The sequence below is a fragment of the Chiloscyllium plagiosum genome, unplaced genomic scaffold (genome assembly GCF_037043375.1).
Source record: "Chiloscyllium plagiosum isolate Xiang-an unplaced genomic scaffold, Cpla_swu_hap1 HiC_scaffold_3, whole genome shotgun sequence".
NCBI classification, from domain to species: domain Eukaryota; kingdom Metazoa; phylum Chordata; class Chondrichthyes; order Orectolobiformes; family Hemiscylliidae; genus Chiloscyllium; species Chiloscyllium plagiosum.
The window spans coordinates 54,638,239-54,663,849 of record NW_028270141.1 but is presented as its reverse complement, the minus strand read 5'-3'; the positions used below and the strand labels follow the sequence as shown (position 1 = coordinate 54,663,849).

General features: G+C 41.7%; 1 protein-coding gene across 1 annotated transcript in view; it reads left to right on the top strand.

Moving 5' to 3' along the window:
- The window catches only part of lmbrd1 (LMBR1 domain containing 1), a 292,459-nt gene that overhangs the window by 189,668 nt on the left and 77,180 nt on the right, over positions 1 to 25,611 (top strand). Inside the window, exons 8-11 of the mRNA XM_043681689.2 lie at positions 3,143 to 3,268; positions 6,490 to 6,642; positions 18,720 to 18,784; positions 24,988 to 25,090. Coding sequence (XP_043537624.1) covers positions 3,143 to 3,268; positions 6,490 to 6,642; positions 18,720 to 18,784; positions 24,988 to 25,090 — 447 coding nt within the window. The remainder of the gene's footprint in view (positions 1 to 3,142; positions 3,269 to 6,489; positions 6,643 to 18,719; positions 18,785 to 24,987; positions 25,091 to 25,611) is intronic.

Genomic DNA, 25,611 nt, shown 5'->3' with positions numbered 1-25,611 from the left:
ACGACTTCCATCAAGAAAGAAAAGGGCAGCAGGTACATGGGAACACCACCAACCTGTATGATCCCCTCCGAGCTATTCTCCTGACTTGGAAATATGGTGCCGTTCAAAAGCTGTTGCTGAGTCAAAGTTCTGGAATTCACTTCCTCAGGGCAATGTGGGTCAATCTATAACGTGTACTGATGCAGTTCAAGAAAGCAGCTCACCCCGCCAACCCAACACCATCCTAACTCTACCGTCCCAACTCTGGAACCCAGGAAAGTATGTTTGAGCTTGCTAAGGTATTTTTACATGGCAGAGTCTGGCTGGGGATGAGGGTTTCAATGAAGAAGAGTGCTGCAGAGGGGCTGTCCCTGCTTGTGAGGGTTGGTATTGTGGCAGGGGTGCCTTTGGGTTGGGATATCTGGTCGGCATGGATGGGTTGGACCGACGAGTCTGTTTCTGTGCTGTACATCTCTATGACTTGGCTCATTAAAGGAAAATACACCAATTGTGCGGAGGTTTTAAATAGCACTTACTTGATGCAAGTCCAAAACTAGAGGGCATAGGTTTAATACGAAAGGGGAAAGATTTAAATAGGACTAGAGGTTGATACGTATGTGGAGTGAGCTGCTAGAGGAAGTGGTAGAGGTGAGTGCAATTACAACATTCAAAAGACGTTTGGATAGGTACATAGATAAGAAAGGTTTAGAGGGATGTGGGCCAAAAGCAGGCATTTGGGACTAGTTTAGTTTAGGAAACCTAGTTGGGGTGGGTGAATGGGACTGAAGGTCTGTAAGATGCTGTAAGACTCTGACTTATAATGACCTTGGTGCAGGAGTGTAAGATATTGTGTTATAGGTTATCTTTATTAACACACTCACCAGCTCACTATATTCATTAATACTGGGTTCCTGTTCATCCATTCATAAGCATTTACTAACCCGTTGCTTACTACAACACAGTTTCATTCATTCATTAAACCGCGGATCCGTAATATGTTTTACTATCATAAGATAGACCAAATTTAAAACAACCCTTTTTAATCAAACCAACCCTTTCAAATCCAGTATTGCATTTTCACACCTTATAAGCCCTTGCTACAAGCAGTGTTTACCTCTGAATAAGTATAGAATATAGAACAATACCATCCTCGCCATCATGTCTCCACGAAACATTATTATACTATTCAGCTCTTACCAAAGATCTCCTGGACCTGAATAGTTTTCAGAACACCAAATAGTTTCCCCAATTAGCACTTACTTGTTAAATCCCTTTTAACTGGACCATTATCCTTTTAGGAAACTAACTGTCAAAACAGAGCTTTGGTGAAATTGCATGAATGAATGAAGCCCACACTGGCAAATAGTAAACAAATCTCACAACCCAGCTGCGATAATCAGTTTAATATCCTTTATTTTTAAATTAAGTATAGGTACAGTTTCTAACTTATTTGGTTAAAAATCACACAACACCAGGTTATAGTCCAACAGGTTTATTTGGAAGCACGAGCTTTCAAAGGGCTACTTCCTCATCAGGTGGTCATGGAACAGGACCATAAGAGACAGAATTTATAGCAAAAGTTTACATTTATAACAGAAGTTTTCAGCATGCGGCTGAAATATATTAAACAAACTTAGATTAAGTTTTTCATCTTTTAGAATTAAATCCCATATTAACGAACTGAAACTAGCAAAACCATTCCAAAAAAATTAAAATCTTAATCTGTTTCTTTAATATATTTCAGCTGCATGACACTGTAACCTTTTGCTATAAATGTTGTGTCTTATAGTCCTGCTCCACAACTACCTGATGAAGAAGCAGTGCTTTGAAAGCTAGTGCTTCCAAATAAACCCTGTTGGACTATAACATGGTGTTGTGTGATTTTAAACTTTGTCCACCCAAGTCCAACACCAGCTCCTCCAAACCCTAACTAGTTAGAACATATAAGACCTAGTATTTTTACTAACATTTGCTAACTTAAAAGTCAAAAGAACTAACACGTCTTAATTACGTAAACAGACTAGACAGACACTCTTAATCCCGTCAGAAGTAACAGCCAACACTTAGCACATGTTTTAACCCATCTCCTGTCTCCCAGGACAGAAGCCTTTCACACCTTTGTGTACTGTAGATGAAATAATGTAACACCATAGTAATGGAATTTTAATATATGTAAGAACTGGATGAAGGGGCTCTTGTAAGAATTGGATTTTGGGATTCTATTGCCACCTTGAACTTGTAATGCGATTGCTGAATGAAAGAGTCTATTTTTGCCACTCTCAGATTTCGGTCGTTATTTGAATACAATCCCACAGGAGTGATATCAGTCATTGAGAAAGTCCCAGTTCTAACAGAAATATGATATATGTACTTGGCTGACCACTCCACTTCACCTCTTCTTCCCTTTGATGAGCCATAAAATCCAGTGAAAGAGAATAATCCCTTCCTACAATTCATGATGGCAATTAGCTTGTTCCTCGGGATGGAAAAAAATGTACTTATTTTTAGGACTTCTTGTGACCATCAGATGTCACAAAGCCCTTTGCAGTATTGTTTTAATACAGGTTATGCAAAAGCTGATATGGACTCAGCAAACCTCCACATGTGATACTATATTTTTGTGATGTATATTGAGGAATAAATATTGGCTAAGACCCCGGCATGCATCTGAGGTATCTGAGCTGCATACTGATGGTGGTTGCAGAATTAACTTACGATACTGGAAGTCACTGTCGCATGTGGAAGTCTGCACAGAAGGTAAACAACAGGAATGCTGCTCCATGCAGTTGTTCAAAATAATGCTGTGGGCTGTTTTTCACTCACCAATTATAGTGTAGTCTAATGTCTTATCTGAATGACTGAACCTATGACAAAACAGCACATATATAGTTTACCACATGCTGGGAAGCTGATGCTCCACATCCATCTCCCCTTTGCTTCCAGTATCCTCCACTTCCTCATCCCTAGTTTGTTGACATCAACAGTGCATGCAGATCCTTCCTGAAATCTGTCATGGCTAGTTATCATCATGAGACATTGCAGGAGCCATTTTGCCATTCTGGATGATCACTCGAAAATGAATTTACCATTATGCGTATTTAATTTTGGCATTGGTCAACCTTTTTGGGTTTTGAGTGCTCACTTTGTATATTTTTTCTTCAAGGCTTATGGAATGTCTGCATTGCCATTAAACTTGATAAGAGGTACAAGGAGCGTGGTTTATGAAAGACTTCAGAATACTGAAGACCTTGAAGAAGTGGAACAGCAGGTGGAAAAGATTAAATCCAAGGTTTGGGTAAAAGCATTCATGTCAGTATGCATTATGTTTCAAGATCTTTTAACGATTTTCAAAAGAAAGGATGCGTTGATTCTGAATGTATTTTACTCGTTTTCTAAAGTTCACTGGGATCCTGATAATTAAAAACTAATGAGTTAATCTTTGATAAAGGTTCTCCAAAGTTTGCAAATATTTTGGCATTATAATCATAGCACTGCATTAGCGATCAAAAGATTGTGAATTTTAAACCCATCAAAGCACACTGAAAAAGTAAATTGAATTGGTCGAAGCAGGTACACTTAGAACATTTAAAAAACATTTGGACAAGTATATGAATAGGAAATGTTTTGAGGGATATGGGCAAATGGGAGTGGTTTACTTTGATTAACCTGGTCAGCATGGATGAGTTGGACCAAAGGGTCAGCTTCCATGCTGAATGACTAGATTCTGTTCATAGAGTCATACAATCATTTGTAGATTAGATTAGATTAGATTTAGATTAGATTAGATTTCTTACAGTGTGGAAACAGGCCCTTCGGCCCAACAAGTCCACACCGCCCGCCGAAGCGCAACCCACCCATACCCCTATATTTACCCCTTATCTAACACTACGGGCAATTTAGCATGGCCAATTCACTTGACCTGCACATCTTCGGACAGTGGGAGGAAACCGGAGCACCCGGAGGAAACCCACGCAGACATGGGGAGAACGTGCAAACTTCACACAGTCAGTCGCCTGAGTCGGGAATTGAACCCGGGTCTCTGGCGCTGTGAGGCAGCAGTCCTAACCACTGTGCCACCGTGCCGCCCGTAGGCTGACACAAGTAAAGGAGCTCGAAAGCTGCTGTTACATTTAATTTCCAAATGCTTTCCTAATGATTTTCTACAAGGAATTTTCTACCTACTCCAATCATCCACTGTATTTTTGATTTGGTGCTCTCAGAGAAGCCAGTAAAATATTAACAAGTCAGAGTCACCCAGATCTCTCGTTTTTTTTTAATTTGAAAGGATCAAACATAGTAATTTTGATAGGTGGATAGGGGCATTGAAAATAGATCAAACATACAATGCTGTCAGAATGGCTGTTGTTTTGGAGGAGTTCAAAGAATTCACTTTCTCACCGGGAGCAGCATGATGGCTCAGTGGTTAGCACTGCTGCCTCACAGTGCCAGGGATCCATCTTCAATTCCAGCCTCAGGTGACTGTGTGGAGTTTACACGTTCTCCCTGTGTGGGTTTCCTCCGGGTGTTCCAGTTTCATCCCGCAGTCCAATTATATGTAGATTAGGTGGATTGACCATGCTAAGTTGCCTGGAGTGTCCAGGGATGTGTAGGTTAGTTGGATTAGCCATGCAGGGTTACAGGGATAGGGTAGGGAGGTGTTTTTGGTAGGATGCTCTTCAGAGGGTCAGTGTGGATAGGATGGGCTAACTGGCCTACTTCCACACTGTAGGGAATGCTATGATCTTGGTTAGTAGTACACACTCATTGTCTTGTGCAGGCTGTAGTTGGGTTTAGATTATAAACAGAGGAAATTTCAGTCAGTACATGTCAGACTCAGGCAATCAGGTACAGTAAATACTGTAAAGTCTCATTTTTCCAAGGCAAAACTGTGAAGGCAATCCTGGCCAAGGTTAGAAGTAAGAAACAGATTGGTAACTAGGAGTTACTCAGTTGAGATCAAATTAGCCAGACTTTTGAAATAAAACACAACAGAAGTCGTCACCCATCATTTTTAAAATTTTAGTATTCTAGAAATTCTCAGCCAGGTTTGTAGAGGATTTCCTCAAGATAGTTTTAATTATTCAACTGATGAAAATATGTGGTTACACTGAAAATCATAAAGTATTTTCAAGTATTTCTGGAGAATATCTGCATTATTTTTCCAAATCATATAACTAGTGATCTTTTGCAAATCTTTCAATAAAACATGAAAGGGTTCAGAAAAGATTAACAAGGATATTGCCAGAGTTGGAGGATTTGAGTTATTGGGAGAGGTTGAATAGGCTAGAGCTGTTTTCCCTGGAGTGCCGGAGGCTGTGGAGTGACCTTATAGAGGGTTATAAAATCATGAGGGGCATGAATAGGATAAATAGACAAAGTCTTTTCCCTAAGGTGGAGGAGTCCAGAACTAGAGGGCATAGGTTTAGGGTGAGAGGGGAAAGATATAAAAGAGACCTAAGGGGCAACCTTTTCATGCAGAGGGTGGTACGTGTATGGAATGCCAGAGGAAGTGTTGAAGGCTAGTACAATTGCAACATTTAAAAGGCATCTGGATGTATATATGAATAGGAAGGGTTTGGAGGGATATGGGCTGGGTGATGGCAAGTGGGACTAGATTAGGTTGGGATATCTGGTTGGCAAGGGCAAGTTGGACTGAAGGGCCTGTTTCTGTGCTGTACATCTCTATGACTCTAAAACATTACATTTCGTTAGAATCTACGCAGGAGCATTACGAAGCAAAATATGAAATAGTGCCAATTGAATTAATAGACCAGATAATAAAAAGCTTGGTCAAAGATGTAAGCTTTAAAGAGTGTCATAAAGGAAGAAAACAATATGGAGAAGTGTTGGGAGTGAGTTCCAGAGCTTGGAGCCTTGGCATCTGAAAGCATAGTCTTAATGTTGGAGTGATCAAAATCAAGAGTGATCAAGAGGCTGGATTTAGAGGATCATAAGAATTCCAGAGGGTTGTGGGACTGCAGGACATTAGAGGTAAGATTGAAAAGGTCATGGAGGTATTTACTAATGTAGTACAGTAAACACAGGATGGTGGGTGAACAGGATTTAGCATGAGTTAGGAGATAGGGTATTAGAGTTTTAGGTGGTCGTGTTTACAGAGGGTATAACAGTAGATGTTAGTCAGGAGGTATGATTGAGGGTTATAGCAGCAATCTTAGAAAGATGAGAATAGGCAGGTTTCATACAGGGATGGTGTGAGGAATTTGGTAGCTCGTCTTGGGTGTCAGATATGACTCCAAGAAGTAAAGTAATTTGGATCTGTATCATACAGCTGCCAAGGAGAGAAAGGAGTTTGTGACTAAGGGGTGGGGTTTGTAGTAGGTGTTGAAGACAATGGCTTCACTCTTCCCAATACTCCCAAAGCCAAACTGGATTGTGTGAAAGTCAGCACATTCTAATATCCAAATTGTAAGCTTGCTTGAATATTTATTTACGTCAGAGAATTAGATTACTTGAAATGTGCCTTATAATGCTCATTGAATTTTCTAACAGTGTGTGGATGGCCGCCCACTTTCCACGGGGGACCGGAAAGCATTACAGAAGCTGCAGGAAAAGTTGCGGACACTTAGAAGAAGAGACAGACACCTGGAAACTGCAGAGAGAAGTTGTTGGTTGAAGTTTTGCTGTGCTCTACGACCCCTTAAGGTGCATTTGGCAGTACACATTAGAAATTACTTATTGTAGACACTTTTGTGCATAAAGGTCTGATGTCCAAAAACTAATGTCCTTAGGATCAAAACCTATGCCAGAATTTAAACTTTTCCAAATTTTGCACATGAGACTTGAAAGGGCTGGAAAAGTTGCAGAAGAACGTCCTGCTATTGTTCTCTTTTTCAGAAGCAATCCTTGTCCCTGTCAGCTAATGGAGTGGGCAACTTTTCATCTACAGATTAGATCAGGCTGTGGGTGGAGAGACATCTTAAAGTCTTGGTTTGTGTGTATGCACAATACTTGCTGATTCCATTCTTTAAGATCAGCCTGAAACTGGCTATGTTTATAAAATCAAAATATTTGACTAAATATTATGATGACACAGGGTAAACCCTTCTGCTAATTAAACCAAAAATACAATGCTTCAGTGGTTAGCACTGCTGCCTCACAGTGCCAGGGACCCAGGTTCAATTTCTGCCTCGGGTGACTGTCTGAGATTACATCGTCAAGTTGTTCAGTCAAATGACAGGTGCCGACATTCACTCTTTCTTAAAGGTACAGTACACGCCTTCAAATTCATAATACTATCAAAAATGGCCAATTTTTGGACAGCTACAGTTTGAATTATGTACCTGAACTTGCATAACTCTTGAATATAATTTCAATAGATGGATATTTTTCTGACTTTGGGCATGGCTTACAACATCGTGGACAAAGTTGGAATTTCTAATGATCATTTGACTCCAGCATCTTCTTGCTGGATTAGTGATGCTGGAAGAGCACAGCAGTTCAGGCAGCATCAAAAGAGCAGCAAAATCGACGTTTTGGGCAAAAGCCCTTCATCAGGAATAAAGGCAGTGAGCCTGAAGCGTGGAGAGATAAGCTAGAGGAGGGTGGGGATGGGGAGAAAGTAGCATAGAGTATAATGGGTGAGTGGGGGAGGGGATGAAGGTGATAGGTCAGGGAGGAGAGGGTGGAGTGGATAGGTGGAAAAGGAGATAGGCAGGTAGAACAAGTCCGGACAAGTCATGGGGACAGTGCTGAGCTGGAAGTTTGGAACTAGGGTGAGGTGGGGGAAGGGGAAATGAGGAAACTGTTGAAGTCGACATTGATGCCCTGGGGTTGAAGTGTTCCGAGGCGGAAGATGAGGCGTTCTTCCTCCAGGCGTCTGGTGGTGAGGGAGCGGCGGTGAAGGAGGCCAGGACCTCCATGTCCTCGGCAGAGTGGGAGGGGGCGTTGAAATGTTGGGCCACGGGGCGGTGTGGTTGATTGGTGCGGGTGTCCCGGAGATGTTCCCGAAAGCGCTCTTCTAGGAGGCGCCCAGTCTCCCCAATGTAGAGGAGACCGCATCGGGACCAACGGATACAATAAATAACATTAGTGGATGAGCAAGTAAAACTTTGGATGTGGAAGGCTCCTTTAGGGCCTTGGATGGAGGTGAGGGAGGAGGTGTGGGTGCAGGTTTTACAGTTCCTGCGGTGGCAGGGGAAAGTGCCAGGATGGGAGGGTGGGTTGTAGGGGAGCGTGGACCTGACCAGGTAGTCACGGAGGGAACGGTCTTTGCGGAAGGTGGAAAGGGGTGGGGAGGGAAATATAACCCTGGTGGTGGGGTCTTTTTGGAGATGGCGGAAATGTCTGCAGATGATTTGGTTTATGCGTAGGTTGGTAGGGTGCAAGGTGAGCACCAGGGGCGTTCTGTGCTTGTTACGGTTGGAGGGGTGGGGTCTGAGGGCAGAGGTGCGGGATGTGGACGAGATGCGTTGGAGGGCATCTTTCACCACGTGGGAAGGGAAATTGCGGTCTCTAAAGAAGGAGGCCATCTGGTGTGTTCTGTGGTGGAACTGGTCCTCCTGGGAGCAGATACGGCGGAGGCAGAGGAATTGGGAATATGGGATGGCATTTCTGCAAGAGGTAGGGTGGGAAGAGGTGTAATCCAGGTAGCTGTGAGAGTCGGTGGGTTTGTAAGAAATGTCAGTGTCAAGTCGGTCGTCATTAATGGAGATGGAGAGATCCAGGAAGGGGAGGGAGATGTCAGAGATGGTCCAGGTAAATTTAAGGTCAGGGTGGAATGTGTTGGTGAAGTTGATGAATTGCTCAACCTCCTCGCGGGAGCACGAGGTGGCGCCAATGCAGTCATCAATGTAGCGGAGGAAGAGGTGGGGAGTGGTGCCGGTGTAATTACGGAAAATCAACTGCTGTATGTAGCCAACAAAGAGACAGGCATAGCTGAGGCCCATACGTGTGCCCATGGCTACCCCTTTGGTCTGGAGGAAGTGGGAGGATTCGAAGGAGAAATTGTTAAGGGTGAGGACCAGTTCGGCCAAACGAATGAGAGTGTCGGTGGAAGGGTACTGTTGGGGACGTCTGGAGAGGAAAAAACGGAGGGCTTGGAGGCCCTGGTCATGGCAGATGGAGGTGTAGAGGGATTGGATATCCATGGTGAAGATGAGGCATTGGGGGCCGGGGAAACGGAAGTCTTGGAGGAGGTGGAGGGCGTGGATGGTGTCTCGAACGTATGTGGGGAGTTCCTGGACTAGGGGGGGATAGGACAGTGTCGAGGTAGGTAGAGATGAGTTCAGTGGGGCAGGAGCATGCTGAGACAATGGGTCAGCCAGGGTGGTCAGGCTTGTGGATCTTGGGAAGGAGGTAGTGCGGGGTTCCCGGACTATGAGGTTGGAAGCTGTGGGTGGGAGATCTCCTGAGGTGATGAGGTTTTGTATGGTCTGGGAGATGATGGTTTGGTGATGGGGAATGGGGTCCATGACATGTCCGGACTTGTCCTACCTGCCTATCTCCTTTTCCACCTATCCACTCCACCCTCTCCTCCCTGACCTATCACCTTCATCCCCTCCCCCACTCACCCATTGTACTCCATGCTACTTTCTTCCCACCCCCACCCTCCTCTAGCTTATCTTTCCACGCTTCAGGCTCACTGCCTTTATTTCTGATGAAGGGCTTTTGCCCGAAATGTCGATTTTGCTGCTCTTTGGATGCTGCCTGAACTGCTGTGCTCTTCCAGCACCACTAATCCAGAATCTGGTTTCCAGCATCTGCAGTCATTGTTTTTACCTCCAGCATCTTTTTGTCTGATATTAAATACCATGCCCAGAATGTCTTGGTTTGTGTGATATCTAAACATCATGCCCAGAATGATACTTAAACAAAATGGTCCTCAAATAATGCATTTTAAAAGAACAGACTCATCAGTATTCAGAATTCTGGACACGTTTCCATTAGTAGCAAGGGGGACAAAGTAGTGTAAAATCTGTCACAGATGTGCAGTGAAGGCAGTGTGGCAGAGTGGAGACCTTTTTTTGTTTTAAAGTCCAAGTAGTTCACTCAGTGTTAGGTGGTCAAACAGATGGCTCAATTTTGAGCATTTGAAAATATATTTCCAGAGGTCAAGGTTCTTCTCAGAAAATGTTATCGGTTTAATTTCTCCCCCTGTCAGGATTTGGCTAGAGAGTTGGAGCATGAAATCCATTCAGTAATTGAAACATTTGTGTTGTAGTAGAAGGCACTGCTATAAATAATTTCAGATACATACAACAATGTTTTGTTTAGTTTTTAATCAACTGTTTTTATTGCTGGTGGGAATGGTTCGGAGGAACGCAAGGACCAATATAAATCATATGCAAATTGTACAGAGCTCCTATCGATGTTTTTCTGATTAATATTTTCAAGGAAATGGCATGAATTGATTCTGTCCCACTGCCCAAGCAAGAGAGTACGTGGATGCTTTGATTTGATCTATTACTATCACGTACTGAGCTACAGTGAAAAATGTTGTCCTTCCTGAAGAAGAGCTACATCCGAAACTTCACTTTCCCACCTCCTGATGCTGCCTGGCTTGCTGTGTTCTTCCAGCCTCCTACTAGTCTACTTTGGATTCCAGCATCTGCAGTTTTTTTATCTGTAACTTGTGTGCTTTACAGGCAGATGGAACTATACAAGTACATCAGGCTAACGGAATGGAGCGCAGGATGCAGTGTTACAACTGCCTAGAGCTTGCAGAGAAAGATCAATATTAATATTTAAGAGGTCCATCTACAAATCTGATAACAGCACGGGAGAAGCTGTTCTTGAATCTCTTTGGACGTGTATTCAAACTTTTATACCTTCAGCCTGAGGGAAGAGACTGAAAGAGAGTATAACCGGGATGGGAGGGATCTTTGATTATATTGGTTGCTTTCCTGATGCAGTGGTAAGTATAGATGAAATCAGTGGATGGGAGATTGGTTTGCATGATGGGCTGGCTATATTCATAACTCTATAGTTTTTTTGTAGTCTCGGGAAGAGCTGTTGCCATATCATGATGTGATGCATCTAGATAGGATGCTTTCTGTGGTGCATTTATAAAAGTTTGTAAGCATCTTTATGAACATGCAGGATTTCCTTTGCCTCCTGAGGAAGTAGAGGCGTGTTATGCTTTCTTGACTGTAGTATCAACGTGGGTAGATGAGGACATATTGTTGGTGATCATCACTCCCACGAGCTTGACACTCTTGACTGTCACCATTGATGCAGAGAGGGGCATGCCCTCCAATCCGCTTCCTGAAGTCAATGACCAACTCCGTCATTTTGCTGATATTGATGGAGAAATTGTTGTCTTTACACCATGTCGCTAAGCGCACCATCTCCTTCCTTTACTCTGTCTTGTCATTGTTTAAGATCTGACCTACAGCAATGGTGTCGTCAGCAAATTTGTAAATGGGGTTGATGTGGAATGTGGCCACACAGTCGTGTTTGTGTAAGGAGTATAGTAGGTGGCTTGCACAGCCTTGTGGGGCACCGGTATTGAGGATTATCGTGGAGGAGTGTTGCCTATCTTTACTGACTGCAGTTTGTTGGTCAGGAAGTTGAGAATCCAGTTACAGAGGGGTAAAGTGGCGACCTAGGTCGCAGAGATTGGAGATGAATTTATTTGGAATTATGATGTTAAAGGCGGAGCTGTAGTCAATAAGTAGGAGCCTGATATAGGTATCCTTTTTGTCCGGATGTTCCAGGGAGATGATGACTGCTGTGGACCTGTTGCTTTGATAGGCAAATTGCAACGGATCATGGCAGTAGGGGAGGTTGGAGTTGATATGACCCATGACCGCCTCTCCAGGTAGGGAGGTTGGAGTTGATATGAGCCATGACTGCCCTCCCAAGGCAGGGGGGTTGCAGTTGACATGAGCCATGACCACCCTCCCAAGGCAGGGAGGTTGGAGTTGATGTGAGCCGTGACCACCCATCCAAGGCACTTATAGATGTTAGAGCTTTCAGGCAATAGTCATTGAGATTACTACAGGGTTTTTCTTTGGCACTGGAATAATAGAGGTCTTCTTGAAACAGGTGAGGACTTCAGATAGTGGTAAAGAGAGGTTGAAGATTTCTGCGATTAGTCCCACCAGCTAGTCTGCGCAGAATCTGAGTGCATGGCTGGAAACTCCATCCAGGCTGCTCTCTTCCTGTGGGTTCACCCTTAGGAAGGCTGATCTAGGGACTGCTGCAGTGACCAATAGTACAGGTGCATCTGAGTCTTTTGGGACAGATGACGCGGATTCACTGCCCTTCAATTCAAATTGAGTGTAGAGTGCATTGAGCTCATCGGTAGTGCTGTAGTTTTGCTCGTGATTCTGTTCGACTTAGCCTTTTAGCCTGTTATATCGCATAAGTCTTGTCACAGACAATGGGTGTCCATATGGTTAATCAGGGTCTTGAGCTTAGATTGATATTGCTTCTTGGTGTCCATGATGGCCTTGTAAAGGTTGTCACCCGACTTGGACATCTCAGACCTGAAATTGAGCAAGGAGTGAATCTTCCAGTTCAGCCATAGTTTCCGTCTGAGGAATGTTCGGATTGATTTCTTCGGCACAGTGGCATCTACACACTCATGAGTGAAGTCTGTAACAGTAGTGGCATACGTTTTTAGGTTGGCCACTGAGTTCTTGAATATGGAGCAGTCTACTGACTATAAGCAGTCCCGTAGAAGACCTTCTGTTTCCTCAGTAGCCCAAAACTGCACTTCTTTCTGTACTGGGTCTGCACGCTTCAGTTTCTATGTTTCTGGAAGGAGAACCACAGCGTTGTGACCTGATCCTCCAAACTGTGATTGGGGAATGAAGAAGTAGTTTTCTTTGATTGTGTAGCAATGATTAAGTTTGTTCAGACCTGCTGGGACAGGAGATGTGTTGATGATATTTTGTAACACATTCTTGGGGGATTGAAGTCACCAGCTACAATGAAAAAGAGAATTCCTTTTCAAGCCTGTTTGTAGCGTTGTATAATTCTTCACATCTGTATGGGGTGCGATGTAGACTGCTGTCAGGATAACAGAGGTGTATTCAGGAGGCAGGTAGTGTGGTCGGCATTTCAGTGTTAAAGGATCCAAGGGGCAGTGACTCACCAGGGTTACCACATCTGAGTACCAGGAGGTTTTGATTAGGAAGCAGTCCCCTCCACCCCTTGCCTTACCCAAGAATGCCAAGCAATCCATTTGGTGAACTGAGAAAAGGCACAGTCGAGTGTAGCGGGGGTGAGCCAGGTGTCTGTGAAACAGAGCATACGAGTTTATCAATTTTGGTTGGAAGGTGAGTCTAGCTTGTTTTCAGTGGCTTGGATGTTTGTCAGAAATATGCTGGGGAGGAGTGATTTGAAATCTTTGACTTTCTGTCTCACTTCAAGTCCAGCACATCTCCTACATTTCCTGGGTAGGTGGCTGCTCCGGGTCAACCTTGGGCATCAGAGAGGGAAATCTGCTGCTGCAGAAGGTAAGTGAGTGCATCTGATAGGGTCCTGGGCACCAGTCGTGGCATTGAGCATTCTGGGCATGTCTTGTGGTCAAACTAATTGAGCCTCCTCATTGTCAGGTCTTGTTGCCATGCCAGTAAGGCCTTGGCTCCGGGTTTCCACGAGCTCAAGGAAGTTGGGCCTGCACGCGGCCAGTAGTCTTTGAACTCTCTGGACTTGCAGTTCCAGCGTGGGCAAGTTAAGTGGGTACTTTTGATGGGGCTCTGGGCACCACATAGCATTAAGGAGAAATAATGGGTTATCTCAAGCTCCACTTACCTGCAGGCAGGTGTACAAATAGAAAGCTTATATGAAACGTATATTAAAACCTGAAAGGTTTATATGAGTTTAAGATCATTTTTAACCAAAATTTACTTAAACTGTGCCATGAGCTCTGGCACGTTGGTTCAGAAATACATAAATTGGGAGGTTGGTTTATTAAGGTGCTGTTTTTGAAACCTGGTTCATTATTTTAGCTAGAATTTTTGAATGTGATTTATTTTTCTTTTCATCTGAATACCTTATGTTTCTAATAATAATTTTTACATGCATATAATATGGTTTATGTATTTAGAGAACTTTAATTCTTTTATCAGATGTGGATGTTGATGACTAAAATCAACATTTATTGCCTATCCATACTACTTTATGAGAACATGGTGGTGGTCTGCCTCTTTGAACCACTGCAGTTGTGTGTTGTATATGCATCCAGGGAAAGAGTTCTATGATTTTAACACTGCGATAGTGAAAGAACAGCAGTATAACTCATATGGTGCATGGCTTGGAGAGGAACTTGCAAGTGGCTAGGTTCCAATGCTCTGCTGCCCTTGTCATTCTATCTATATTATCTTTATTTTATGTGTAGGTGGGTGCATGTAAGTCAGTCTTTTCATGCATATAAGAGCACAGTTTAACAGATTCGTGGCACTCATTACACTGGGTGATATCACTCCATTGTCGAAGTGAAATTGATATTGAGGCTCCATGATAAAGTAACAAGGAAAGGATTATTTTAAAGTTTATTTCAATAGATTAATAAGTCGTGTGGATCATTTACTATACATACATTATATTGTAAAGAAAATGCATACCACGTAGGCATAATTGATCAATAAAAATTGACAAAGTTGCCTTACAGGCTAATTAGTTGTATTCTGACAACATTGTTTTAATGTCATTAAATATTGCCTGTCAGTAAGTGCAACCTGCTCTTAATTTCATCTTCTTTAAAGCAAATAATTTGGAATTTCTAATGCAAAAATCACTGTATTACGTGGGTTATGATCTGCAGTATTTTATTTCCTCTTCAGTAACTATCACGCTCTGTTCTTTCCTGCTGAGTGCACATCCAAGTGGTTGTAAAATGAATAGCTTTGCTTTGTTAAAAATGACATTTATTACAGCACCATTGGTTTCCTAGTAACTCAGATAGTCAATTTAGGGACCTAGAAACATATCTTGAATCCTTCCATTCTGATAAACATTCCAAGCAACATAATTTATTTCATATTGTAACCATTTCTACTGAGTTGTGGCTATATACTCTTAGAAAATAAATTATTGCTGTTGGAAGCAACTAATATTCAATTTATGTATATATATATTGGATCATAATTGTCACATCCTTAATTTAAAACAGAAAGCTAGGAGTTTTAACTCTAACTGTGCTGCTGTAAAATTAATTAATTGACTACTAAATGCCTTTTTTTGTTCAAATGCTTGAGATATTACTTTCCAAAGAATGTTTTTATAAGGGTATTTGAAAAATAATAACTTTTAAAACTCAGTGACTTCATATACGTTGTTGCAAGATTGATGTCGAGTAACATGGAAAATGTTTTAAACTTAGACAGCACCATTTCTAATCATTTAAAGATGGATTAATTAATCACGAGAAAAAATTTGTTACAATATATACTTTTATGTTTTCGGACATGACCAATGTTTTCTGGCACGACAGACGTTTTATGAAGATCAAAATGCAAACAAGAAGGATTGATCTAGTTACTTAGACTTTACTATTGAGATAAGCACCTTGATAAACCAACTTCCCAATTTATTTATCTCTGCACTATGGCGCCAGATCTCATGGCACAGTTCAAGTAAATTCTGGTTGAGAATGAACCTTTCAAGTATCAATATATGCTTCATATAAGCTTTCTACTTGTTCACCTGCCTGCAGGTAAATGTTTTGAGATAATGCATTAAATTTTTAGTGTGTGCTGGTAAGTAGTGTGATTGGTAAAACTTTTTTTTTCTCATTTATCTGTTATTTGATATTATAGTTGGACTAAATTAAGCTTAAAGGTAAAAATGGCAGGCGATGCCAGACATGTGTTATGCTCCTCTTGCTCAATGTGGGAGCTCAGGAGCACGGATGATGTCCCTGACGCCTTCAAGTGCAGGAAGTATGTCCAGCTCTTGTTAGACCGCATGATGGCTCTGAAACTGGAGAAAGGGAATGGGTGACCAAAAGGCAGAGCAAGAGCAAGAAGGCAGTGCAGGTGGCCCCCTGCAGTCATCTCCCTCCAAAACAAGTATACAGTTTTCGATACTGTTCTTTGTATGGGAGGGAGAATGCCAAGATTTTTCACCCAATGCTTTGACATCTAAGTCACAAGTTTTACCTATGTATCTTTACTGTAAATATATCAAATACATCAAAGTCTTTCACAAGCAGAACATTTGGAAAATCATAATCTAATCAAGCAAAGCCAGCATGGCTTCATGAAAGAGAAATCTGCCTGACTATTGTATTAAAGTTTTTCGAAGAAGTCTTAACCAGAGTGGATAGAGGAGCACCAGTAGATATATTATATTTGGGCTTCCAGATGCTGTTCAACAAGGTATCTTTCAAAAGATTTAGTCATAGGTCTGTGCTGTAGTCGGTAGAATATTGACTAACGGGTATGTGGAATGCACTGCCAGCGGTGATAGTAAAATCAGATGCATTAGGGATATTTAAGCAACCCTTGGATAGGCCCGTGGATGAGAGTAAAATGAGAGGTATGTAGATTAGTTTGATCTTAGAATAGGATAAAGTGTCAGCATAACATCAAGGGCTGAAGGGCCTGTACTGTGCTGTACTGTTTTTCTGTTCTATGCTCATGCAGTCAGCTGAGGGTGGAATTTGAACCTGGGTCCCTGGCACTGTGAGGCAGCAGTCCTAGCCACCAAGCCAAGAGGTGAAAGGCCTGTACTTTTCTATTTTCTATGTTCTATTATTATGGATAGGGAGCAGGAGTGCAGATAAGGGTTTCTTTTTTGGGTCGGCAACCTGTAATCGATGGGATTCCATGGGATCAGTGCTGGGACCACAACTGTTTATACTGTATATTACTGACATGGGGAAGAAAGTAAAAGAACTGTTGCCAAATTAGCAGGCAACTCAAAATTAGGTGGAAAGGCATGTTGTGAAGTGTACAGTATACAGAGTTTACAGAGATATTGAAAGGATAAATAAGTGTGTAAAGAGTTGGCAAATGGAACATAACATGGGAAAAAGTGAAGTTCATTTTGGAAGGGGGAACAAAAGAACAGTGTTATTTAAATGGATACCAACCAAAAAGAGTTGTCACACAAAGGGACGTTGGGTATTTGTGGATAAAGCTAGCACATGTGTAGCAGAATCAGGAAGACCAATGGATGTTGACCCTTATTTCAAGAGGGTTTAAGGATAAGAGGAGCGAAGTCTTATTGCAATTGTATAACATGCTGGAGAGACCACATCTGGTGTATTGTGAGCAGTTTTCTTTCCTCTGTCTAAGGAAAGATATCATTTCATTGGAGGCAGTTTAGAGAAGTTCATGAGAATGATTCCTGGTAGGGAAGGATTATCTTATGTGCAAAGGCTAAGCAGGTTTGGCCTCTGCTCAGCGGAGTTTAGAAGAATGTGAGGTGATCTCATTGAAACATATCACTGTTAAAGTGCTTAATAGGGTAATGCTGAGAGGATGTTTCTCTTCATGGGAGAGTCTAGGACCAGAGGGCATAGTCTCAGAATAAAGAAGTGCCGATTTAAAATTGAAATGCGGAATTTCTTCTCTGAGGGTTGTGAGTCTTTCGAACTCCTTGCCACCGGGAAATGTAGAGGCAGAATCCTTATATGTATTTAAAGCTGTAATAGATTTTTGATCAAAGGTTACATGAAAATGCAGGAAAGTTAGTATAAGGAATGTCAGAACCATCATGATGCTATTGAAGCTAAACAGCGAATTCATGTTCCTAAATCTTATGGTCTATATCGTCTTACACAAGAGAGTGCCTATAAGAGCAAACCGCATTCAAACTATGACTTTCTCAGCAATCTATATTATTGCAATAATTTGTTTTCATTAATAATTCATTGGCCCACAGATTCCATTTATATTAAAACATTTCTGAGCAGGTTTAAATTGACTCAGATCATGTGCACAGTGATGTCCCAACCCCTTAAACAAGGTTTGAGTATTGAAAACTTATCCTGCATTGATTTCACTTCCCGTCTTCTGGATGTAGGTCTTACATACCTAGCATCAGACCTGCACTGAGAGTAAGTTACCACAGTACTAATTTGTCTGAATGGCAGAGCATCATCTTTGGGTTGAAGTAGCATTCTGTTAGTGGAATACACTACCTGCTGCTGCAGCAAAATAGCAGTGTTAAACAGCTAGCTTCGCCTGTTCTTCAAATATTTGAGATACCTTACATATGTGATATTGTGCTTAATTGCGTTTAACTTTGATATCTCATTAAACTGTTTGGTTGAAAATCTATAACATGCCATCAATTTCTCCAGAATTTGGTTTTACCCTATAAAACATTTTATTTGATCACTCAAATTTGTCAAATATAACTCCTCAGGAGGCACTAGAGCACTGTTGTTCAGTGCATTTTTTAGTTACTAATTAAGGGGATAGGTCTGAGGTTAGAGGAGAAAGGTTTAATAGGAACCCGAGAGGCAACTTTTTCACACAGACGGTGGTGCGTGTATGGAACAAGCTGCCAGAGGAAGTGGTGGAGGCAGGTACAATTACAACATTTAAAAGGCATGTGGTAGAGGCAAATGTGTCAAATGCTGCCAAGTTTGACTAGATTAATTTGGAATAACTGGATAAGTTGGATTGAAGGGTCTGTTTTCGTGTTGTGTAACTCTATGACTCAGTCCAGTAGTCCAGTAGAAGAAATGGTGTTGCAGTAAATTTTCTCATAACTGTCCACTTTGTGTTCTATTTTGATTTTATGTAGCTGCTGACATATGCTTATATTGTGAATGAAATATGATGAGTGTGAACTTAAGATTGTTCCCTATTTTGCAGATTGCTCTGGGGATATTTTTCATCTTGGTGGCCCTTCTGTTCATCATTGCTCTTTTTCTGTCAAAGTAAGTTTATTGTGATTACTTCAGTATCGTTATATACACTAGCTTTTTGAAGAAAAGGAATAGATACTGACCAAAGTAATTATTATGTTATCTACAACAGTCTAAAGATATTTAGACACTTTATGAATTGAGATTTGTTTACTTTGCTTTGAGTTTGATGGATATGGTTCTTTAACACTGGAATTGGAAACTCATGAAGCAACGTTGCTATATTGATGTGAGAAACTGTAAAAATTGTAAAGCAAGGCAAATATTCAACATATATAAAATGATAAATTTCCTTGTTAGTGTGCCAAAATTACTTATTCAGCTTCTAATATAATTCCATTGAGGGAGGCAATGGAACATGTATAATCTGGGAAACAGGAAGCAGCAAAACCCTATTTTAATAGAAGGTTAGAGGAGATGGACAGTGAAGGAGTAGATGGGAAAGAAAGAAGAGAATCTCAAAGTGAGTGCTGAATAAGGAAAATCCATACCAGCCTTTCAGATGGGTCATAGTACCGAGCAAGGAGTATTGAGCCAACAGGGTGGTGAGAGAATCTGTGGATGGGAATTGCAGTAGGTTGAGTAGGACGCAGGGAGTCAAGGAGTTGCTGTAAAGTGGGAAGATAAAGTAGAGTAGAGATACAAGGCTACTCTCTGAAGGACAACTCCAGAGAGTGGGGAGATAGCTGGCAATATATTTTGACAATAGAAAAGGTAATTGTACGTGGTGTTACTTGGTCAAACTTTGAATTAGCAAGATTGCAGATGAAAAACAAACTGGTTACTGATTGTCATTACTCATTGTGGGAAGGATTGGAGTGGGGGTGTGGGTGTTGACTGTTGACTCTTGACTTTTAAGTGGTCATCTGTCTTTCACCCACTAGGTCAGCTCCCAATTAGATCCCACCTCAACCTCCGTCTTTCTAACGAAAATAATTCTAATCTATTCAACTCTCTTCATAGCTAGCACCCTTCATACCAGGCCACATCCTGGTGAATCTCCTCTGCACTCTCTCCAAAGCACCTACATCCTTTTGGTAAATATGGCAACCAGAACTGTATGTAGTATTGCAAATGAGGCTGAATCAAAGACCTATACAACTGTAACATGACCTGCCAGCTCTTGTTCTCCATATCCCATCCAATGAAGGAAAGCATGCCATATGCCTACTTGACCACTCTATCGACCTGCGTTGCCACCTTCAGGGTACAATGGACCTGAACACCTGGATCTCTCTGTACATTAATTTTCCCCAGGGCCTTTCTACTTACTGTGTAGTTCGTTTTTGAATTGGGTCTTCCAAAATGCACCACCTTACATTTAAACTTCATCTGCCATTTCTCCACTCAACTCTCCAATCTATTCTCTGACAGTCCCCTTCACTATCTGTTACTCCACCAATCTTAGTGTAATCTGCAAACTTGCTAATCAGACCACCTATACCTCCCTCCAGATCATTTATGTATATCAACAACAGTGGCCCCAGCACGGATCCCTGTGGAACACCACTGGACACAGTTCTCCCTTCCACTACTATTCTTTATCTCCTGTTGCCCAAACGGTTCTCTATCCATCTAGCTCATACACCCTCGACTCCATGCAACTTCACTTTCTCCATCAGCCTACCATGGGGAACCTTATCAAATGTCTTAGTGAAGTCCATGCAAATGACATCTATAGCCTTTCCCTCATCAATCAACTTTGTCACTTCTTCAAAGAATTCTATTAAGTTGGTAACTCATGACCTTACCTGCACAAAACCATGCTCCCTATCACTGATAATATCATTTTCTTCCAATGTAAATAGATCCTATCCCTCAGTATCTTCTCCAGCAGCTTCCCTACCACAGACATCAGGCTCACCGGTCTATAATTACCTGAATTATCCTTGCTACACTTCTTAAACAAGGGGACAACATCAGCAATTCTCCAGTCCTCCGGGACCTCACCCATGTTCAAGGACGCTGCAAAGATATCTGTTAAGGCCCCATCTATTTCCTTTCTTGCTTTCCTCAGTAACCTGGGATAGATCCCATTCCGACCTGGGGACTTGTCCACCTTAATGCCTTTTAGGATACCCAATCGTTTCTCTTGCCTCCTGCCAACTTGACCTAGAGTAGTCAAGTATCTATCCCTAATCTCAACATCCGTCATATCCCTCTTCTCGGTGAATATCGACACAAAGTACCAATTAAAAATCTCATCCATTTTCTCTGACTCCATGCATAACTTCCCTCTTTTGTCCTTGAGTAGGTCAATCATTTCTTCTAATTCCCTCTTGCTTCTTATATACAAATAGAAAGCTTTGGGATTTTCCATAACCTTGTTTGCTGAAGATATTTCATGACCCCTTTTGGCCCTCTTAATTCCTCGTTTCAGATTGGTCCTACTTTCCTGATATTCTTCCAAAGCTCTAACTATAAATGAATCCCAGTCAATGTTGGGAAAATTAAAACCTCCCATCACCACCATCCTGTTGCTCCTTCATCTTTCCATAATCTATCTACATATCTGTATGTTTATGTCACATTCATTGTTGGGAGGCCTGTAGTACAGTCTCAACATTGTTACCACACCGTTTCTATTCCTGAGCTCTACCCATGTTGCCTTACTGCTCAAGTCCTCCGTAGTGCCCTCCTTCAGCACAGCTGTGATATCCTCTCTGACAAGTAATACAACTTCTCCACCCCTTTTACCTCCCTCTCAATCCCACCTGAAACATCTACATCCTGGGATATTTAGTTGCCAATCATGCCCTTCCCTCAACCAAGTCTCAATAATAACAATAACATCATACTCCCAGGTACTAATCTAAGCCCTAAGTTCATCTGTCTTATCTACTACACTTGTAGCATTAAAACAAATGCATCTCAGACCACCTACCCCTTTGTGTTCATCATCTGCCCCCTGCCTAGTCTTTCCCTTAGTCACGCTGACTTCATTATCTAGTTCCTTACAGGCTTTAGTTACTACCTCCTTACTGTTCACTAACCTCCTCATTTAGTTCCCATCCTCCGCCACATTAGTTTAAACCCCCCCAAACAGCGTTAGCAAAAACACCCCCTCAGACATTGGTCCCAGTCCCACCCAGGTATAGACTGTCCAATTTGTAATAGTCCCACCTCTGCCAGAACCGGTCTCTATGTCCCAAAGATCTGAACCCCTCCTGCCTGCTCCATCTCTCAAGCCACTCATTCATCCTGTCTATTCTTTCATTTCTACTCTGACTAGCATGTGGCTCTGGTAGCAATCTGAGATTACTACCTCAGAGGTCCTACTTTTTAACTTGGCTCCTAACTTCCTAAACTCTGCTTGCTTTTTTACCTCTAACATTGACACCTGTATTCTCCACAACAGCTGGTTGTTCATCCCCCTCTTCAGAATGTCCTGCAGCTGATCTGAGACATCCCTGACCCGGGGAACTGGGAGGCAACATAACATTTGGGAGGCTTGTTTTCGACCACAGACCCGCCTATCTACTCTCTTTACATTTGAATCCCCTATGACTATAGCTATCCACTCTTTTTCCTGCCCTTCTATACAGCAGAGCCAGCCACAGTGCCATGAACCTGACTACTGCTGCCTTCCGTGCTGAGCCATCTCCCCACAGTATCCAAAATGGTATACTTGATTTGGAGGGAGATGACTGTAGGGGGCACCTCCATTGCCTTCCTGCTCTTTCTCTGCCTTTTGGTCACCCATTTCCTTTCTCCCTCAGTAATCCTAATCTGCGATGTGACCAATTTGCTAAGTGTGCTATCCACGACCTCCTCAGCATCACAGATGCCCAAAGTGAGTCCATCTGCAGCTCCAGAGCCATCATGCAATCTAAGAGCTGCAGCTGGACACACATAGAATAGAACAGTACAGTGCAGAACAGGCCCTTCAGTCCTCAATGTTGCGCCGACCTGTGAACTATTCTCAGCTCGTCCAGCTACACTATCCCATCATCATCCATGTGCTTATTCAAAAATTGTTTAAATCTCCCTAATGTGGCTGAGTTGACTACATTGGCAGGGTAGGGCATTCCACGTCCTTACCACTCTCTGCATAAAGAACCTGCCTCTGATATCTGTCTTAAATCTATTACCCCTCGATTTGTAGTTATGCCCCCTCGTACAAGCTGATGTCATCATCCTCGGAAAAAGACTTTCACTGTCTACCCTTCCTAATCCTCTGATCATCTTGTATGTCTCTGTCAAATCCCATCTTAGACTTCTTTCCAATGAGAACAGATTCACGTCCCTCAGCCTTTCCTCATAAGACCTTCCCTCCAGACCAGGCAACATCCTGTTAAATCTCTTCTGTACCTTTTCCAATGCTTCCACATCCTTCCCGAAATATGGCGACCAGAACTGTACACAATATTCCAAGAGTGGCCGCACTAGCGTTTTGTATAGTTGCAGCATGATATTGCGGCACCGGAACTAAGTCCCTCTATGAATGAAACCTAGCACACTGTATGCCTTCTTAACAGCACTGTCAACCTGGGTGGCAACACCTCCTGCATGTGAAGGCTTCAGGGACATCAGCCGCATTTCTGAGCTCCCACATTGAGCAAGAGGAGCATAACATGAGTCTGCGATCTGCTGCTAGTTTTTTTCCTTTAAGCTTAACTTAGTCCAACTATAGTATCAAATAACAGATAAATGAGAAAAAAAAGTTTTACCAATCACACTACTTACCAGCATATGATAAACATTTAATGGGTTATCTCGAAACATTTACTTGCAGGCAGATGTGCAAGTAGAAAGCTTATATGAAACATATGTTGATACCTAAAAGGTTTATGTGAGTTTAAGATCATTTGCCATGAGTTCTGGCACCTTAGTGCAGAGATACATAAATTGGGAAATTGGTTTATTAAGGCACTTATCTCAATAGTAAAGTTTAAGTAACCAGCTCAATTTTCCTTGATGCATTTTAGTCTTCATAACATGTTTGTCATGCCAGAAAACAAAGAAAATACATGTTTGTAACTATTTTTTTCTTGTGATTAATTAATCCATCTTTAAGTGATTAGAAAATGTGCTTTGTCTAAATTTAAAAACATTTTCCATGTTACTGACATCTCGCAACAACACATTTTAAGTCACTGAGTTTTGAAAGTAATTATTTTTCAAATACCCTTACAAAAACATTCTTTGGAAAGTAATACCTCAAACATTTGTACAGAAAAAGCATTCAGTGCAAACTTGCACATTCTTCCTGTTGTCTGTATGGGTTTCTCCTGGGTGCTGCAGTTTCCTTCCATACTCCAAAGATGTGCAGGTTAGGTGGTTTGAACATGCTAAATTTCCCATAGTTTCCAGGAGTGTATAAGTTAGGTGGATTAGTCATGGGGAATGCAGGGTTACAGGCATAGGGTAGAGGGTGAGTCTGGGTGGGATGCTGTTCGGAGGGTCGGAGTGGACTCGATTGGCAGAATGGCCTGGAAGGATTCTATGAATGAGCATTATGACTTAGTGCCATTCTCTTGTTTTTTCCCCTATAATCTTGCACATTGTTTCTATTGAAATAAGCATCTAATGTCCTTGAATGCTACAATTGAACCTGCCTCTACCACACTTCCAGGCATTATATTCCAGACACTAACTGCGCACTATCTGAAAAAGCTTGTTCTTGCATCATATTTGCATCTTAAAATCTGTGTGATCTCCCGTTCCTGCTTCTTTTCAGATTGGGAACTGTTTCACTATTTACTTTTTGTCCAGACCCTGCTTCATGATTTCAAAAACTTTTATCAAATGTACAGTTTCTCCAAACATTAAGGTGCTCTTCTATTCCCAACTTCTCTTTCCTCTTTAAAAAAGGTTGATGTATTATTGCCTCCCAAATTTCTGCCCATCTTTCCTTAAAGACTATGTTTGTCTCTCTTCAGTCCGCTTTCAATTCCCTTGGTTTGAATCGGCCCTAATTAAAATCTTATTGTATAACATTGCCTTCTTGTTATTCCCTTGGTCAACTATAGCCACTCCCTACTTGTGTCCCCCATTGTCCCTGCTTTGCCCTGACATGGAAAGGGCTGTGCTTATTTACTATAAAATATCTCCTAACGTTTGGGTAATTCTTGCTGCCTTTCAGTTAAATCCTGTTTTGCTGACTCATTAGATTCCCCTAAATGTCCTGTGTTGTGTGCTTTGAATTGTTTTTACAGAAAAATAAAAGGGCATTTTCAGTTAAACTGCTATTTTTCTTCTTCAATATCTTACAGCTTGGATAAAGCACTCCATTCAGTGGGTTTTGATTCTGGATTTATAATATTTGAAACTAACTTGGCAAATCCTTTGAATAAGTTGTTGCTTGTTCTACAGATAGTAAGTATGAACATATTACAATACTGTAAAGTACATTACATGGTAACATGCTGCAATAATTACTGATCATTTTCCTGTAACCAACTATTGACTTCTTTCTTTTCAGCTATTAGATCCTTACTAGTGTGTAATATTACTCTTGATATTAAAGGATAGTCTGCCAGCACCTTAGATTCCACCTATTTTAGGTTATTGCCGGTAGCTTGACTTATGTCCACACTGTTTATTTCCTTCTATGATGCATGAAATCCCATTTGCACACTTTATTCCCCTTCAATACCACTGAATTATATTTGCATTTTCGCTGATATTTAAACTTCTAAACCTCTACATTGGTCACTGATATGTCCTTCTACAAATTTGAGACAGCACTAGTTCTCTCTTACTTCCAAGTCATTTATGTAGATCATTAAGAGTAGTGACCTCTGCACTAATCCAGTGAGACCATCATAGTGTCCTCTTATCCCTTTGGTGCAGCTCAATTTGTTTTCTTTCTGCTTTGGCTCATTTTAAATCAGCAA